Source organism: Odocoileus virginianus, chromosome 11 (assembly GCF_023699985.2).
Source record: "Odocoileus virginianus isolate 20LAN1187 ecotype Illinois chromosome 11, Ovbor_1.2, whole genome shotgun sequence".
In the NCBI taxonomy this organism is placed as follows: Eukaryota; Metazoa; Chordata; class Mammalia; order Artiodactyla; family Cervidae; genus Odocoileus; species Odocoileus virginianus.
In genome coordinates this window covers 53,422,234-53,440,625 of record NC_069684.1, presented here as the reverse complement: position 1 = coordinate 53,440,625, position 18,392 = coordinate 53,422,234, and the positions used below count along the sequence as shown (strand labels likewise).

At 42.0% G+C, this 18,392-nt stretch overlaps 1 protein-coding gene across 2 annotated transcripts in view; it reads right to left on the bottom strand.

Moving 5' to 3' along the window:
- Positions 1–411: 411 nt before the first annotated feature.
- DUSP10 (dual specificity phosphatase 10) overlaps positions 412–18,392 on the bottom strand; it is a 39,327-nt gene continuing 21,346 nt past the window's right edge. For both annotated transcript variants that reach the window (XM_020916709.2, XM_070474488.1), the window contains exons 3-4: positions 4,620–4,991; positions 412–950 (exon numbers count right to left, since the gene is read on the bottom strand). In XM_020916709.2, the coding sequence (XP_020772368.1) occupies positions 685–950; positions 4,620–4,991 (638 nt within the window). In that variant the 3' untranslated portion in view covers positions 412–684. The remainder of the gene's footprint in view (positions 951–4,619; positions 4,992–18,392) is intronic.

Sequence of the window (18,392 nt, the reverse complement as noted above, 5' to 3'; positions counted from 1 at the left end):
ATATTATTGCACGAGAAGCCAGTGAAGGCATATGGTATAATGGTCAGTTCCTTGCTATTTGAAAAAAAATCTCTTAAACACAGAGAGGGAAGAAAAGTAATCCAGAGTATGAAACACACAAAATCAACAGTATCCTTTGTCTCTTTAAAGAATGTGAAGGGTTCTTAGACCACTTAAGCTGCCCTGGTCTTCTCTTTGCACCAGTGAGCACATCAGGGCTTGGTTTGGTTGGGTTTTTGTTTTCTGTAAGGACAGGTCAGGCAGATCCTAGGTCTTCATGATTCAATGTCTTTTCTACTTACTTTGGGTTCTTTTTAATTGGTTTAAAGTGTAGCATCTTCGGTCTATGAACCTGCACAGACTAGTTAATCATAAACTCTACAAATAGCTTAAAAGGAAAAGGGGAAGAAACAGGTTTTATGATATTTTTATTGTTGGCTTAAAAAAATTACTTCTTTAGACTCCCTGCTTTGTCAGTTGGTGGGAAGTAAATCTCAACGGCATCAAAAGTTAAATTCTTCTCACACTGGTTAAAAATAAAGTTTTTAAACAAGTTTGCTTCCATTCACAAACTTTACCCCCATCTAAAAAAAAAAGAAAAAGAAAAAAAGAAAAGAAAGAATCCATACTCCTTCCTCTTCATCTCCTAATGGAGAACAGTCATCCTTTCCAGCCAGACTATGGTCACACAACTGTCTCCACACCCATCAGCTTTGGTGTAAGGATTCGCGGTGTCACACCGTTGTTCAGGTCTTCCTCAAACTCCAGCAACTGCCCCATGAAGTTAAGGTTTGGGGAAATAATTGGTCGTTTGCCTTTGACAAATTTATAAGCATCAGTCATGGTCATCCGCGTGTGCTTCATCAAGTAAGCGATGACGATGGTGGCAGAGCGGGACACCCCCGCCTGACAGTGGATGAGCAGCCCCTTCCCACACTGGTGAGCTTCCTCTGGAACGAGGGAGAAAAGCAAGAGGTACCGGGGAAGGGAAAGAGAGATGGAGGGAGAGAGGTTAGCGTTTATCTAGACTTGATGATGCCATGTTTTGTAGAGAAAGACAACATTAAAATGGTTTGGAAACTAAGTATAATTTCCTATTTGTGTCTATTTATGTCACAACCTCCAGAACTGACTAAAAGCAATGTTAGCTTGAATAAGAAGCTACATTTCTACATTTAGACAGAAGACTAGGTGAAAGAGTCATTCACCATAATAGTGGACTTCACAGGTGATGGTGGTCAACTGAGGAAAGAGCCACGACATAATCAGCCTAAATGTTAAACAAGTCACCGGTTTAGTAGACCCTTCTGATTAAGGATGCTAATTCCCATCATCACACTGTGTCACTGATCGAAACTAGTGTTATTAACAACATCTCTCCCACCTGTGATAGAGAAAAAGCACTTCTTTTTTTATATTGTAGAACTGCTCTGTACAGAAACTAGTATTAAACAGATAAGAGTTTCAGTCTTAGGAAATGCTGAAGGAGATGAAAGGAACAAAACTAGAAAGTTACTGAGTTCAGCATCTCACCTAAAAGCCCTATTGTTGCAAAACTAAAGACTTGCAGTACTCAGGCACAGGGTGAGACCTCCATCTGAACTGTCCAATCCCCTCACATCCGTGCATGTTGTTCTAACATGGTAATGACATGGAAGATGGAGGAATTCCAGTGATGGCTCAGAATCCAGGGCAATCGAAAAAGATAATACTTTTAAAGGTTTTCAGATATATTAAAAACCCAGGAGAACAGCTTCTGGGCACTGTCTGAATGAATTCTTAGTGACACTTCTAAACTATTTGCCATTGGCCAAAATGTTTGTTTGGGTTCTCAGAGCGTATGAAGACCTGAACGAACTTTTTGGCCAAACCACTAAAAGTCATCCCAAAGAGAGTATCCCTGAAAAATATACCAATTAGAAGACTGGGAAAGCCACATTTTAACATAAACTACTTCTACTGGTTACTCACTCATAGATCAACAAAACAAACCATGCAAATTTTCATCTTAAAAATTCAGAGATTTGACTTACTTCTCATAGATAACAGCGTTTTACAAAAAGCATCTCTGGTTTTCAATTTCTTCTTTTTAGCACACACTATTTAACGGCCTCCACCCCAAGAGTGGGAAGTATGGGGGTAAAGAAGATGAGCCACAGAGGGCTAGGTCTGGCCATGGGTCCACCTTGCAGAGGAACTAGCATGAATCCTATAACTCCTCAGAGGCTCAATCCTCCTATCTGAATAATGGGAGTAATACTAACCAGGCACAGGGAAATACAGGAATAATATCAGCCAACACAGCAATAAACAACTGTCATAGTTAAATCCTAAACCTAGACTCTGCTTAGTTTACATCAGCCTCTCTGTGAATGCTATTATGTTTCTAAAATGGGGTGTGTTTTTCTTAAAGCAAGACTGTAAGATTTCAGTTTACCAAATGATATAACAATGAAAATTTAAAAATTGTGCCTGTTCAGGGTGTGATGTGGAACTGTTTCCAGGTTTTAATGCTATTTATTTATTTTTTGTTTGTTTTGTTTTCTTTCTAAAAAACCAGGTGAGCCTGAATAATTTATAAGGAATGTGGGTGCTTTGATTGAAATCCTCTTAGACCCTAAGCACATCTGATGCTACTCATTAAATAGAAAACAATTTCCTAACTTCCCTCAACTGGAACTAAGACAAAAAACTGCACTCATGACATCATATGTCAACCAGGAAGTTCCTCATCTACTTGGATGCAAACTTTTCTCCCTTGGGACTCAAAGTTTGATTCAGATATCATTAATAAAGAATTTAAGGTATCTTTGCATCCACAAGCATTATGCATTAGAACTATTGTAACATTTGACTTACAGAAAAATCCAAACAAATTTTTTGGCCCAACCCAATAATAGAACCTTATAGACACTGCCGAGCATCTAGCCCCAGTGTCTGGCCTTGGAGCCCCGAGCATTAGGCTCTGGTCCCTTCTCTAACACTAAAGTTCCTACAATCTAGGAGAAGTCACTTTACTTTTCTGAGTTTAATGACCACTCAGAATTTCCTTCCAGATTGAACATTTCATGGCCCTGCAAAACCAGGCAAGATTAGCAAGAAAATGCCTGGGTCAAGTGACCAGAGCTGCCAACTCTACAGCAAATCTACCTACTTCAGTGGCTGTTAAATCCAAGTTTGTTTTTTGTTTTTTTTTTTTTTCTGACAAAGGAGCACTGAACATGAGTGCATTCTTCCTGAGACAGAGGCCAGTAACAACCTGCTACAGTATTTAGGAAAAGGACTGGGTCACTCTTTTGTATAAGAAAGACTGGAGTCACTTGAGAAAAAAATTGTTGAGTACCAAGTCCTCTCCAAATGATCATTTAAGCCTTGCAACAGTTTGAGGCTTAGAAGCAGCAAAAGTTAAAGTTGAGGATTAGGGTTAGGCTGGTCATTGCTTCCTTCTGGAGATTAAAGCCTGCTGCTACTAGAATTTTCTCTCCTTGAGAACTACATGGGCTATACTATTTGATCTTTTCTACTTCAATGAGCCTGGGTGAACTAAGGAAATCTAGCATCATCTCATGAGCATTCAACTTCACACCCTTTGGCTACAAAACCTTTAAGAATGGAGAGACAAAGCAAACTGAAGGGGAAGACTACTCCCCACTCCCCCCTCCGCCTTTGCACTGATGTGATACATAAAGATGTTCACTATAGCACTATGTTTCTGAAAAATATCCTTCAGAAACGCTCCTTCAGCAAATGCTACCTTGATCTCAAGCAGTGGCAATTGACTCAAGGTAAGGGAGACACAGATGAGCTTAGAAGCCCGTGTCATATTTACAATACAGCCAGCACTCAGTACCTGCAGGGCATTGGTTCCTGGATCCCTCTACTCCCATGGATAAAATCCATGGATGTTCAAGTCCCTTTATATAAAATGGCACAGTACAGTCAGCCCTCCATATCCAGAAATTCCATCAGTAGTTGGCTGAATCTGCAGAGGTGGAACCTATGGATACAGTGCTGTGCTGTGCTTAGTCGCCCAGTCATGTACAACTCTAAGACTCCATGGATTGTAGCCCGCCAGGCTCCTCTGCCCATGGGGATTCTCCAGGCAAGACTGGAGTAGGTTGCCATGCCGTCCTCCAGGGGATCTTCCCAACCCAGGTCTCCCGCATTGCAGATGGATCCTTCACTGTCTGAGACACAGGGAAGCTCACCAGAGGGCAGGCTATATTTTACTCCCTACAGACGCCAAGGAATCTCAGTAGACCATATACCCCTGCACCTGCTTTGACCACCAACTCCTTTCTACCAATTCTTTTGAGATGATGTCATAGAACATCTGGATGCTAACCCCTGCCACTTTTTCACTAAGAACTGGAGAGATGAGGAGGTCTCACTGAATGAATTCCCAACCCAGTTGAATGACTGTACTTTGATAACCATGGCTCCAAAACACTTGCTGGGTTATGACGTAGGAGAATACTCTGCCCCAGGTGGTGGAGCCCAAAAACACTTCCGCGTAGCTTTTCTGCAGCTCAGGCTTCTGCCTTGGACCTGCTATCAAAGTAAAAAGCTGGAGGGAAAAGGAAGGTGGAAGATGAGAGTTCCCCGTGGGAGATAGTTACCGATGAACTCGAAAGCCTCTTCAAAGTACTGCCGCAGGTTCTGCTTGTTGCTGTCGGTGGCCGGCAGCCGCTTGTAGTTGAACAGGCCTTTCTCGTAGTGATAGAGGGGCAGGTGGGTGGTGACGTTGATGACGTAGCCGATGTTCAGCCGCTGCATCGTGTCCAGGTCCTGGGCGTCCTGCTCGTTGCCAAGGAATAGGAAGGGCAAGATGGGCGTCAGCTCCGCGTTCTCGATGTCGGGGGTGCTGGGGATGGACTGAGGTAGCATGCTCGAGGCCGCAGACGCGCCTCCCCCCACCTCCCGGCACTCTTGGAGCTGGAGGGAGTTGTCACAGAGGTTTTCATGGTTCTGCTTAAAACTGCTAAGTCCACCTGGAACACAAACACAGGAAGTTAGAATGACTCCCCCCTCGAACTTCAGAGCTGGCGGAAGAATGAATGTGTGTAGTTGCTTATTGTATTTTTTTAGAAAGAAAATCAAAACACAAATGAAAGTCCGTTGGAAGACCCAGGGCAAATTTCGGAGGCTGCATGCAGTAGTTTGGGTTTAGGCCTTTTATCCAAACTGGGGCATGTTCCCCTGGAAAGAGTTCCACGAAGCATCAGGCAATTTCATTAGCCGCACATCTGATCTGCCCCTAAGAGTCATATGCTCAGTGGCCTATATACAGCCTTGCACTTTAGGAGCCCAGGAAGGCACAGATGACTTCCTCGGGTGTAGAATTTCTGCCAGTAACTAACTGGGCAGTGGAGGTGTGTGACTTGCACCCTTTGTAAGCTCACATCACCCAGAAGGCCAAGCTTGCTCCCAAACAAGAGAGTGGTTACAAGCAAGGACCTTAGAAGAACCCAGATTATCTTGGTTATAAACCCAGTTCCACCACTTCCTGTGTCTGTGATCTGGATAAGTTAATTTCTCTCTCTTGGCCTCAAATTCCCCATCTGTAAAATGAGGGTAATGGCATATACCTCTTAGTGTGATTAGGAATCTGGTATATAGGGATCCGGAGAAGGCAATGGCACCCCACTCCAGTACTCTTGCCTGGAAAATCCCATGGACAGAGGAGCCTGGTAGGCTGCAGTCCATTAGGTCCCTAAGAGTCGGACACGACTGAGCGACTTCACTTTCACTTTCATGCACTGGAGAAGGAAATGGCAACCCACTCCAGTGTTCTTGCCTGGAGAATCCCAGGGATGGGGGAGCCTGGTAGGCTGCCGTCTATGGGGTCACACAGGGTTGGACATGACTGAAGCGACTTAGCAGCAGCAGCAGCATACAGAGTTCCATACAAAGTATGCAGACCTCCCCCTCATCAAATGCAGTATCATTTATGGGAATATATATCTTAAGGAAATCTTCTGCCCAAAGATATCCAGCTAGATGCATAAAGATGTTCACTATAGTAGTATCTGTTTTCTAGAAAGGCCAAGTAAAAAACAAAAACCTTTTTGAAAAGAGAAAAGTTGTCAGTCACCCAGGTGCAATATTATGTAGCCATTCAAAGTTGTGAAAGGCATATGAAAATAAAGACTATGTTTCTATTTAATATTAAATGAAAAAAGTTGATTCAAAAATGTTCACCATCCACATGATCAAAAGCTAAAGAACCATGCAAAAAAGAGCACTCGTTTAAACTAGGAAATGTATGGATTATAGTCTGTTGTTTAAACTTTTTCTTTAATATTTGGTAGATGTGTTTGTGGGTAATCCCAAAGGATTATTATGAAGGTCAAGGTACACAATGTGCATGTAAGGGCTATGAAATCAGAGTTGACAGTATTACCTACTCAGCGAGCTCTAATTCTTATCAATCAGATACACTCTGGCCTTCCCTTTGAACACAGGCAGAAGCTGGAATCTCCTAGAAGCTGAAAGTCATCAGAACACAACATTTACCACTCCCCCTGTCCTCCAGATAGATGCCTTACTTCTCTCTTGATAGTTTGAGGAGATAAGAGAGGAAACATAAGTGTGAACAGGATATGGTTGTGTTAAAATAAATACAGGAAGTCGAACTGTTCACCAGTTTCTGAATCTATGTCCTGCTCCATTTCAAGTCTCATCTCTGCCAACCGCACCAGGAAGCTCCAGGCTGTAACCCAGACCAAGACTTAGTGCTGTTCACAGCCATTGCACACAAGTTGTAAAAACCCGGGAAATCATTATTTTCATTAAGATGCAGCCATGACTCAAAGATGATTTGAAAGGAGTAGTATCATGATCATCTGTGTCTAAATATATTTGAAAAGAAAAAGAAGAGCTACAGATTCATTTTAATTAATTTCTAGAATTAAATTCTGCCTTTACATCTTATTAGTTTATTCTGCTATGAAATAATGATTAAAGTAAAAAGTTTGTCTGGATCCAAAGGGATCATTTTTCAAGCAGATGGAAGAAATGGAGATTACCAGAAAAAACTTCATTAGTGAACATACCTAAACAAGAATTTGAAATTACCCACCATCACCAACACAAGCTCCATGAAAGAGACTGAAGAGTTATTTAGAAGTCTGCTCAGCTCTGGCTCCATAAAATCCTAGCAAACAGTTCCACACCAGTTCTGTGATGGGAACCTAGTTCACTTTTTTTTTTCCTTAAGAAAAAGACAGTTGTTACACTTTTCCATATAAGATGAGAGGACAGAACAACAAAACAAACTCAAAAGAGGCCTTTAGGGGGTAGGTGGAGGAGGGGGGGAGGCTTCTCTGTGTTCTTATTTCGGGTACTCAAGCTGTAATTTGTCTTAAAAGCAGCTAGTTTGAAAAAAAAAAAAAAAACTGCAGGCCAGAAAACCACACACACAGAAAAAAAGCAGCATAGAGCTTTTTAAAATTCTGTCTCTACACCTCCTTCCCCAATGACATCAGCTGGAGACTCCCCACCTGCCCAGTTGCCATAGCAGTTACACAAAGACATACAATGACATCAGTTGGCATGATATCAGCTCTTTGAGTGCAAACAATACAAGAAGAACTACTTTGTTTAAGGCCTTTGGTGCAACTGTGTTCTGGGGAGCCAATGACGTAATGCTAACAGGTGGCATGAGCCTTCCATTTGCCTAATGGGGGGAGAAAACCCATAGGGGAGGGGAAGAGAGGGAATTGGAGACAGACAGACACAAAACGCTCCGGATCCCAGGGGGTGCTCACGTGCGAAATTATGTGTATGTTTAAGCCATGTGGGAACTCTTCATCGAATCTTTGGAGGCAGAGTGGATAGAAAAGGAAATATTCTAATTCACACATATTAACTAGAGAAGGAAACGCTCATTGAGGGATATGAACAAGCAGTCTGTTCAACCGCCAGTCTGCTGACCAGTGTCAGCATCAGTTCCCCCGAAGGGTCATGCACATCAAGATACTGCAGTTAAGGAGCTCGGAGGATGGCGCTTACAGCAACATGGACCAGTAGAATCTCATAGTAGTGGCTTTGAGAGATGTCTGGAGGGGGGACTGTTTTCCTCCCTTAGGGGTTTGGAAGTGAAGGGAAGGAGCAGGGCTCATGTGGTTCTCTCTTCCAACGACTTTCCCTCCCTACCTTGCCGCATCCCATAGAAGCCGAACAGACTGGTCACTTCATGAGGAGTGTTGATTATCTTGTATTTGTTAGGACAACATAGGAACATTACAAGATGACAACTAACAACTGAATTGGAGGCAATGTAGCATGGTGGTTAAGAGAAGGGTAAGAGGCAGTCAGATACAGACTGCAACTGTGATTCTGTCTCATGAGAGTTGTAAGACCTGGTACAAATCTCTTTTCCTCATTAAGCCTCAGTTTACTGATCTGTGAAGTGGGCATAATATCACCTACCCAAAGAATCGTGGTATAGGATACCTATGTAAACATATGATCGGGCATTTGATAAATAATATTTCATTACTCCAATATCATCACTGCTGCTGCCCTCACCTTCAGCAGATCTGCTGACTCTGAAGTTTGTGAGAACCCTCAACGCAGTGCAGTGATTCTGAGGCCAGACTGCTCAGCCTGAATCCCAGCACTGCCAAACACTGGCAATGAGACCTTGTACAAGGTCCTTACCTCTCGGCTTCTCCGTTTCCCCACAGATGAAACAGGGTCGCCTACCTTATCGACAGTCTTGAGAATTAAACTGATTTATAAGAATAAAGTATTTTGAAACAATATATAGCACATATTAAGCACTTTTTTCATTACTTTGGGAAACTACCATTTTAAAGACCTAAAAAAAATTCTAAGACAAATACCATGTGATATCACTTATATGTGGAATATAAAATATGACAGAAATGAATCTATCTATGAAACAGAATCATGGATAAAGAACACACTGGTGGTTGCCAAAGGGGAGGAATTTGGGGAAGGGCTGGAGTGTGAGGTTGGGGTTAGCAGATGTAAACTTTTATATATAGAATGGATAAACAACAAAGTCCTACTGTATAGCACAGAGAACTATATTCAATAACCTATGATAAACAACAGTGGAAAAGAAAATTTTAAAAAAGAATGTGTATATAGGTGTAACTGAATCACTTTGCTATACACCAGGAATTAATACAACATTGTAAATCAACTATACTTTCATAAAAAAAATAAAACTAGATATCTCAAAAAAATTTCTAAAGAAGCCAGAAAAGGAGGAAAAATAAAGTACAAACTGAATTAATAAAAGAGCTTCAAGATATGAGGTTATAACCCAGAAAAAAAATTCTGCTTAATATAAAGACTCTAAATGATAAATAAGCTAATGTTCGAGAGCTTTTATTTTAAAAGTTTATTGAAGAAGAACTAGGAACCAAGGTATCTGAGCAATTTTATAGTCTAAATAACATACTTTTATTATAAAGAAAGCAACAGCATCCTGTCTTTCCTAAACAAAACATCTGATTTCATTTTCTTTGTCCTAGCTTTCCCAAGAAAAGTCTGCATGTCTTTGGATTCCTGGTTTTGCCAGAGGAGAATTGAGTGTTTTCAATCAAATCCCTCTTCTCCCCTCCCTCCCCTTCTCTCCCCTGTGCCCCCCAGTCCCACAGGCTGAGTGATCTCTCCAGACACAAAATTCCTCACAGTTATCAGTGCAAATATTTCCCAGGCATGAGCAACAGTCCTGGGGGCAAACATTTCAAACCTTATCTCAAAACCAGGTTCTCTGCCAAAATGAGTATGGTCAGCATGTGGATTCTGAATGGCAACAACAAAGAATACACAGTACCCCCACAAAACATGTAAAAACGCAACTGGTGAGTTTCCTCCAACAGAAGGTCAGTGCGGTGAGAGTACTACTGAAGCAGTGGATTCTAGGTGAAGTGGGAAACCTCTCTATAGATGCATTTCAGCTCCTGTAGCTGTTTTGGCTATCCCAGCTCTAGAAACACAAGAGCCCTCTGTAATGTGATTCAGAAGCAGTGCTCTGGGTGGCAAATTAAAGAAACTACATCGAAATGCAGAATCTATAAGCAAGACATTTCCATCTTCCAAAGATGGCCAGCACTTTAGCACACCAGCTTTTTGGCTGTACGCTAAGTTGAAAAGAGAGCATTTTCCAGAAATCTAATGAAAATGCTCCCTGAAGGTCAGCAAATGGCATGAACATCCAAAGAAAAGTGGAAAGGAATGCAAGATGGACTTTTCTACAAGCCTGCTGTGAGCATAGTCACTGTTACTTTTTGTTGTCTAGATTTTCTTACTGGGTAATTAGTTTTTTAAAGTAAAGTGGTGCTTGATGATAGTGGTGAAGAACATAGGCTCTGGAGCCAGATTGCTTGTGCTGAGAATCGTGGTTTCCCTCCTAACTAGCTGTGTTACCCTGGTGAGTTATTTAACACTTTTGCATTTCAACTTCCACACTCATCATGTGGAGCTAACAGTAGTGTTTAGGTCATAGAGCCCTTAATATGGATAAGATGCTACATGAGTTATTACCACTATAAATGAGAAAGCGACTGTTAGAAAATGAGTCCTTGTGGATACTATTTTGTGGGTTCTCTGTGGAAACTGGAGTCCATCTGAGCAGACTCTCAAGATCCTATTCTCACAAAGCCTGAATAAATTGGAGCTGATGTCAGGCTTCCAGAGTTGAAAGTCTCAAAGACAGAAGATGGGGTGGGTGGGTGGGGGATTCTTTCATACTTCTCAGGGAAGAAAATCAACCACCTTAACAGGAGAGAGTAATATTAGAATATTATAGGATATTAGGCATATAATCTAGATCCACAAAGATTACTTCTACCTCTTATTCTTTAAGAAATTGCCTTCATAAGTCATAGATGCAAGAGGGGATTTTATAGTAGGAATGGTTTCAAGTTCAATACCAGAAGGTATCACCTAAACTGTTTTATGATCAGTTGTGTCCCCAGGGAATGCATATCCTTTCCTAAGTGAGGTGGCATTACAGAGGAAGAATGAGTCAAAAGTACTGTGTCACCAGGTGTAAGGTAAGAACAAAAGGGATAAAGAAATGACTTTGTTACCGGGGGAGGAGAGAAACTTAGAAGGCTGAGTCCAACAGTGTTGCTGGTGGAGACTGTGAGTCAGAAAAGAGTATCCCCATGACCCTCAAAATGATGTCATTTCATTGCTTACATGTGAACTGTCCAATGTGTGAAAAAACATAAGCAACAAGTTACCATAAAGGTTAAAACTCTTTAAGAAAAATTAGGATCTTAAATTCAAACGAGCACATTTTGATTATTTGGGCAATATTTGTGTTCTGGGAAGATATATGTGTTTGTTTGTTAGTCCCTTGCCTCATAGATTTTGTACTGTCTGGTCTCTTTAGTAGGAGATACAAGTTCTCTACAGATATACTTTAAAAGCCAACTGTAGAAGGCAGTCTATTATATATCAGGCATCAGGAAAAGAGTGCTGGAATAACCTGATTTAAATCCCTTTGTACACAGGACTTAGCAACATGTTATAAGAAGATAGGTGATTTGCTGATATGTTTTGATACTAATAACTGTAGGGAAGAGATCAATCTCTCAGTCATGGATGGGTGATCAATCTCTTTTTGGAAATTACTTATGTAAGTTAAAAGATACGTAAAAGGATCTCTCTGGTGTCTATCTTACCTAGTGACAAATCATAGGCGGAAATTACTTCAAGAATGCCCCTCACAAAATAAATATTACCCCTATCTTTACACATAATAGTAATTTAACAAAGTTATATTTGGTGATATTTTGAGAGAAAAAAAAAAAACAGAAAAGTCTTCAAAAATTTATGCCAGAATATTCTCAAATTTCGAGTTAATAATATGGTCCTTTCACTGAATTTTCTGCTGGACAAAAATCATAATTTAGACTATTAATGCTTACCTGAAATCAACATTCCAGATTATTTGCCATCCTTTCTACTATAACAGCTCAGTAGGTTATAATATCTAGCACTCTGGATCAGCTAGTACTTTGCTATAATATGTATCAAGAGTTAAAAACAATAATTTTTGCTCTTTCCTAAATCTTTATATAGTATGCAATGTGCTTTCAGCTAAATATTTGGTTCTACATACTTCTACAACTACTTCCAATTATTAACTTGTCTGGGGGCTCTGACTTCTTGTGTTTTAAAATATATCACTTCCTTCTTTGACAGATAGAATCTTTGTACTGCCCTCAATGGAAAGAATTTTTTTTGTTGTTAATTCTTGCCTAAATATTTACCTCAAGAAAGCAAACAGAGTCAGAAAGATCCAATGACTTAGGAACTTTGATTTATAAAAACTGAAAATGAAGCTTTAATTGTATGCATTCCAAGAAACGCTGACACTGGCCTGTTTTTGTCAAAGTTTAAAAGTTTCTCCTTCTAACCCTACCACTCTACCCTCAGCTCAGAAGTTGTATCTGCTCCCTCCACTCGGGCCATAATCAGCTTGTTCTCTGATTCTAATAAGTCTGTTTCAGTTTTGTTTTGTTTGTTTATTTGGTTTGTTAGGAGATAGACAAAAAAGTGAAGGGGATGAAGAGGTACAAATTTCCAACTATAAAATATGCAAGCCATGGGGATGAAATTCACAGCACAGGGAATATCAATAATATTGTAATAACTCTGTATGGTGACAGATGGAAACTAGGCTTAGCATGGTGATCATTTTTTAATGTATAAGAATATTGAATCATTATGTTATACACCTGAGACTAATGTAATATATGGCAATTATAATTCAACAAAACATAAAGTGAGCTAATTTTATAGTATTTAAATAGATCGATAAAGCTACTTTAGAAACAAATCAAAACAAAAACAAACAAAAAAGCAACAAAAATGAAGTTGAATGTGGAAGGAATTTTGAGTTTGGGATCAGCAGATCCAAGCTATTAGACATAGAGTAGATAAATAACAAGGTCCTACTATATAGCATAGGGAAGTAAATTCAATACTCTGTGATAAACTATAATGGAAAGGAATATGAAAAAGACTATATGTCTAGGTGTAACTGAATCACTTTGTTGTATAGCAAAAATGAACACAGCATTGTAAATCAACTATATTTCAATAAAATGAAATTTTTAAAAAAGTTGCCTCACTACTGATTGGTGGAGAAGAAAACTGGGGATTAAATTTCAGCCTGCTGAAGTAGCTCTCAACTGCACAAAAAAAGCAGCTTCTTGTTACCACCCTTGAAGGGTGCTGCACTTGTGTTGCCCCCTTCTTGGCGTTCATACTTTAAGGCTTTAATGAGTAACTAGTGTTTAGGATAGAGCAGTTTAATGTGTGTATTTGAAGAACACGGGCAGATTGTTTGAGAGCATACTTCGCTCTCCAAGTATGTAAATACAGCCTGTTTCTTTAAATCTGTTACCTCATTTATTTACATTAGAACAGAAAGCACTGCCAGAAGCAACAGCTGATGACAGTCATGCAATTTTCCACAAAGACAACAATTAAACAGCTTTGTGTTCTTTTAATGAGCAGATGACTTTTCTGAGAGCAGGCTTCAAACTTAAGATCGCTGCGTTCCCACAGCCAGGAACCCCTCAGGTTTGGCAGAAGTCACTCTGACTTTAAGGAAAAACACCCTTTGGCCCCCGGTCCTGCCAGCCTACCTCTGTTAGCTTCTCTTTCTCCCTCCCCACCCTCCCCCTGCCTCTCTCATAAAACACTTTGGAAAGAAAACAAAAGGGAGATTCTACCTGGAACATGTTTGATGCTTAAATGTCCAGTGGATCCACACAATATTTTTGAAACCTATTTTTAAAGAGTTGAAGTGAAGATGGGAAAAGTGGTCAAGCCTCCCTCCTGTCCGCCACCCCCCACCACCCAACACACACACCATGAGGGCCCTGAGTGTAGAGAACACCATCTTTACATCACCCTCCCCATTCTGTCTCCTAAAAGTTTCAGGAAGCACCATCTGGAAGGCAGAGAGATCAAGCCAGTTAATCCTAAAGGAAATCAACCCTGAAATATTCATTGGAAGGACTGAAGCTGAAGCTCCAATACTTTGGCATATCTGATGGGAAGGGCAGACTCATTGGAAAAGACGCTGATGCTGGGAAAGACTGAAGGTAAAAGGAGAAGAGGGCGGCAGAGGATGGTTAGACAGCATCACCAACTCAATGGGTAGAAATCTGAGCAAACTCCAGGAGATGGTGAAGGACAGGGGCGTCTGGCAGGCTGCAGTCCATGGGGTCGCAAAGAGTGGGACATGACTTAGGGACTGAGCAATAATAGCAGCAACCTGGAAGGCAGGGGGCAGGCTGAAAAATAACTGATTTTTCCAAGTCGCTTCTTCAGCCTGAGGGGCAAGAGAAGTTGTCCATGCTCCCTTAGGCCGAGCCTGGACTGGTCGGAGCTGACCTCTATGGGTCTAGCTACATCCTTCTTCCCCCAGCCTGTCCAAAGTCCCACATTATGGACTTCATTTTCATTGGGAGTTCATCTGCCCCATGAGACTGACCTTCACACCCACTCACAAAAATGCCAATTAAAGAAATTAACGCAATAGTTCTTCTTTTCAAGACAGAGCTTTGGGATTCAATCAAGGGAACAGCTTTCTGCTACAAAGTGTACCTATCAAACTACAGACAGTATATAGAGGGACTGATAGAAAAGACAGCCAAGTTCAAGCCTCTTGTTCCTGAAAACGTGAAAAGTCCAGATTTCCTTCTGGTCCCTCCACATCTAAACTTTACCTATTTCATCCCAGGCCAACCAGTTCCTAGGGAGAAAGCCACATCGCAAACACACAGCTCAGGCCTATGGGTTTTTCTAAACAGACACACCTGTTACATGAACACAACTTTTAAAATCTCTTTTAGGGACTTTCCTGACAGTCCAGCGGTTAAGACTCTGTTCTCCCAGTGCAAGGGGCCTAAGTTCAATCACTGGTTAGGGAACTAAGAGCCTGGAAACTTGAATTAAGACACAGCACAGTCAAATATATAAGTAAATATTTATAAAATCTCTTTTATCTGAGAGCAAGCCCTCCCAGATATTTTAAGATTTGAGTGACAGGCTGACGATGCCCCTTCCCTCTCCCTTCCTCCCTCCCTCCCCATCGGTCAGGGTCCAATGGGAGGAGATGGATGATCAACATATAAAACACAAATAAAAAGATAATGATTAATGACAACAAGGGCCATGAGGTGCCCTCCACATCTCAGGTGCTGTGAGAGGGGGCCGATTAGATCAGGTTTCAGGGCAGGCCTCTCTGGGGATAAGAAGGGATTGACCAGTTTGGAAAATGGCTAGAGGGGAGGGGACCCAGGAGAACAGTTGAGGCAGAGAGGACCGCACTAGAGGCCAAGGCAGGACACTCATGAGGCCTCGATGACTCAAAGGGACAGAATGTGATGAAGCAGAATGAGGAAGTGAGAGTGATCAGAGGAGGCCCAGGAGTCTGCAGAGGGCCTCTTAGAGCCGTTAAGCAATTGGGATGTTAACCTAACTTCAGCAGGAAACTCCTGAATGTTTAGAAGTCCATAATACATGATCAATATAAGTTTGAAAGGGAAAGAGAGAGAAGAGTGAGAAAAAAGTTATTAATAATTTGACAGATGGTACAGTTTATCTATACTCCAAACCTGGGCAAAATTCATACCCTTCCTTTTGCAGAATACACGTTTTGTACCCACTATGGACTGACTGTGTCTCCCCCTGTCCCCACCCAAATTCTCATGCTGAAGCCCTAATCCCTAATGTGATATTATTTGGAGATGGGACTTTTGAGAAATAATTAGGTTTAGATGAGGTTATGAGGTGGGGACCTTACACAGAGGGTTAGAACCCTTATAAGAAGAGACAGCAGATACCTTGGTCTGTCCCTCTGTGTGTGTCTCAGACGGAGGACACAGCAAGAAGGTGTCCATCTGCAAGCCAGGAAGACCTCACCAGAATCTGACCATCCTATATTCTGATCTCGGATTTCTGGCCTCTAAAATTGTGAGAAAATAAATGTCTGTTCTTGAAGGCACCCAGTCTATGGTATTTTGTCATGGCAGCCCAAGCAGACAAACACAGCAATGCTTTTAATTCCCACTATAGCTTACTTTTCGAAAATATAAATTATAATGCTTACTTTGGAAGTACCACACCCATGGCTGCGGACTGCCTGAGAATCTGACCCCTGGGAGCCAGCCCAAGTAGGTACCATATCTCAAATTCAAGCCAGAAGTGGTCCAAAGTCAAGATGGGAAAGCTGCCTAAAGCATGCCTGTGGAATCTTCCGGAACCTTTGTGCCACAGCCAGCTACAAGCAGAGGAGCCCATTTCTTCCCCAAAACACATGCCTCCTCATTAGTTATACTCTCCCCGTGGAGCAGTGCTGACCCATGTCCTTCCTGCAGCCTCTCTCTGGGTTGAAGAAAGGTTTAGCTGGAGACTTTCTGTGTATCAGGGAGGCCACTCGATACCATGTTAGGGCTTCTCCTCCTCTGTTCACTAAAAAGCTCAATACCGGTTAATCCATCAGGAAGGATTAAGGAAGGGGGGAAAAAATCCATGAGATCATGCTGGAAGGCTACAGAGGGGAGAATGTTAACAGGAGAAGAGAGCCATAAAACACAAAGCCATGTTTTCCCCAAGAGCTCAAGCAGATACTCTCCACGCTTGTTTAGGTCTCTGAAGAGAGGGGAAAGCATTCTTTGCTTTGCAGCGCAGGAGTTTAAATAATGAAGCATTGCTAAACAAACAAACAGAGGAAAGCCCAGTAAAGTTATTCATTAAACAAGCCCACTGTACAAAAGGAAAACTGCTGCTTAATGATCCACCTCCCCTGAGGACCAGCATTTATCTTAGACCCCAAATTAAACACATCACAACTTCACGGCAAAAGTATGTTTCCCAGAGGGATTTAAGTAGAGTCCAATTAAATAAATCTCTGGAAATATCAAGAGCAGGCCTCAGGAGAGAACATATTTCTACTGTGAAACATTCCCATTGGAAATCATGTTCGTAAAAGGTCATCTACAAACATCCATGACAAGAGGGGGGAAGAAAGGCAGGAAGCGAGACGGGGTCTTGCAAGTGAAGGGTGGGTTTCATCCTTACTATCGTGTAGGGAAGCGCCAGGCAAAGAGTGCTGTGAGCATCTCCGCTAGCTGTGGGTGACACTCCCATGTCCAAACAAACAGCTTTTACAAGGATGTGTTTTCATATGATCTGGGGGTCAAAAGGCTGTGGCTTAGGGAATTCAGGAAGTGGCAGGGGAAAGGATCAAGTGTCAACATCAAACCATGAGTCGTTTTACTGAACCAGAGTTTTCAGTTCACAAAAGGCATAGCAACAACTTCCTCAAGCCACTGAGCTGAATTCTATATTTGGCAAGAATACTAAGCAAGTCTGAGCATTAAGGATAAACTGCCAGAAAGAGCAGGCATGAGCTCTCTTGGCTCAAGGATTCACTGAGTCAGCCATGCCCAGTGGTCCGAGCCCCACATGAGGGCTGAACTTGGAAAGATCAGCCTAGAGCCAGGTGAGGGGCCTTGGTGTGCTGAGGGATACACGAGTTTGCACCAGGTCAAAAGCTGGTGTATCCCCATGTCATGGATCACCTTCTGGGATGAAAGGGAAGGGAAACTAAACCAGGAAGCCAGTACATCTCTGGCAGGGAGGACTGGGATCATATATTTTCAGCATAGACTTGAGGTTCAGTGGAAGGTCGGCCAGGTCATGGTTGGTTCAACCCGGGATGGGCAAAAAGGAGAGGAAATTTGAGATGCACCCCACGTCTGGCACCGGCAGGGTGCCAGCCCCCTCCCTTGAAGCCAGGCCTAACAGTGCTCGGGGAACAGACGTCCTGACAGCAGGGACTTGGAACACTGCCCCTGCTTCCACGCTGCAGTTGTACTGGGTGCTAGCTCTGTGACCCCTCATGCCACTTCTAGCAAACCAGGGGTTTGGATCATCTGTAAGTTTCTCCCAATTTCGGCATTCTATAATTTCAGCACAGTGTGGACAAACTGGACATCGATGAACAACCACGAGGGCCATTATCATGGGATTTCTGAACCCTAGTGAGCTGCCTCCCACCTCAGGACTTCTGCACGTGTTGTTCCCTCTTCCCGGAACTCCCTTCCCCTAGGTCCTCGTGTAGGTGATTCATACCTCAGATCAAACAGGATCCCGTCGTCGTAAAGGTCTTCCTTTTATTTACAGCAACTCTCCCACAGATCTCTTTCACTATATTGTGAAGTTCTAAACTTTCAAAATCTTCACTGATCATTTATCTGAAATCACTTGTTAATTTCTTCCCTTGTTTATTCTTAAAGTGCGGATCCCAACAAAGCCCAGCTGTTGTGCATCTTAGAGGAAAAACAACATCACTGCCCTGTGGCTCAGGTGGCCTCTGC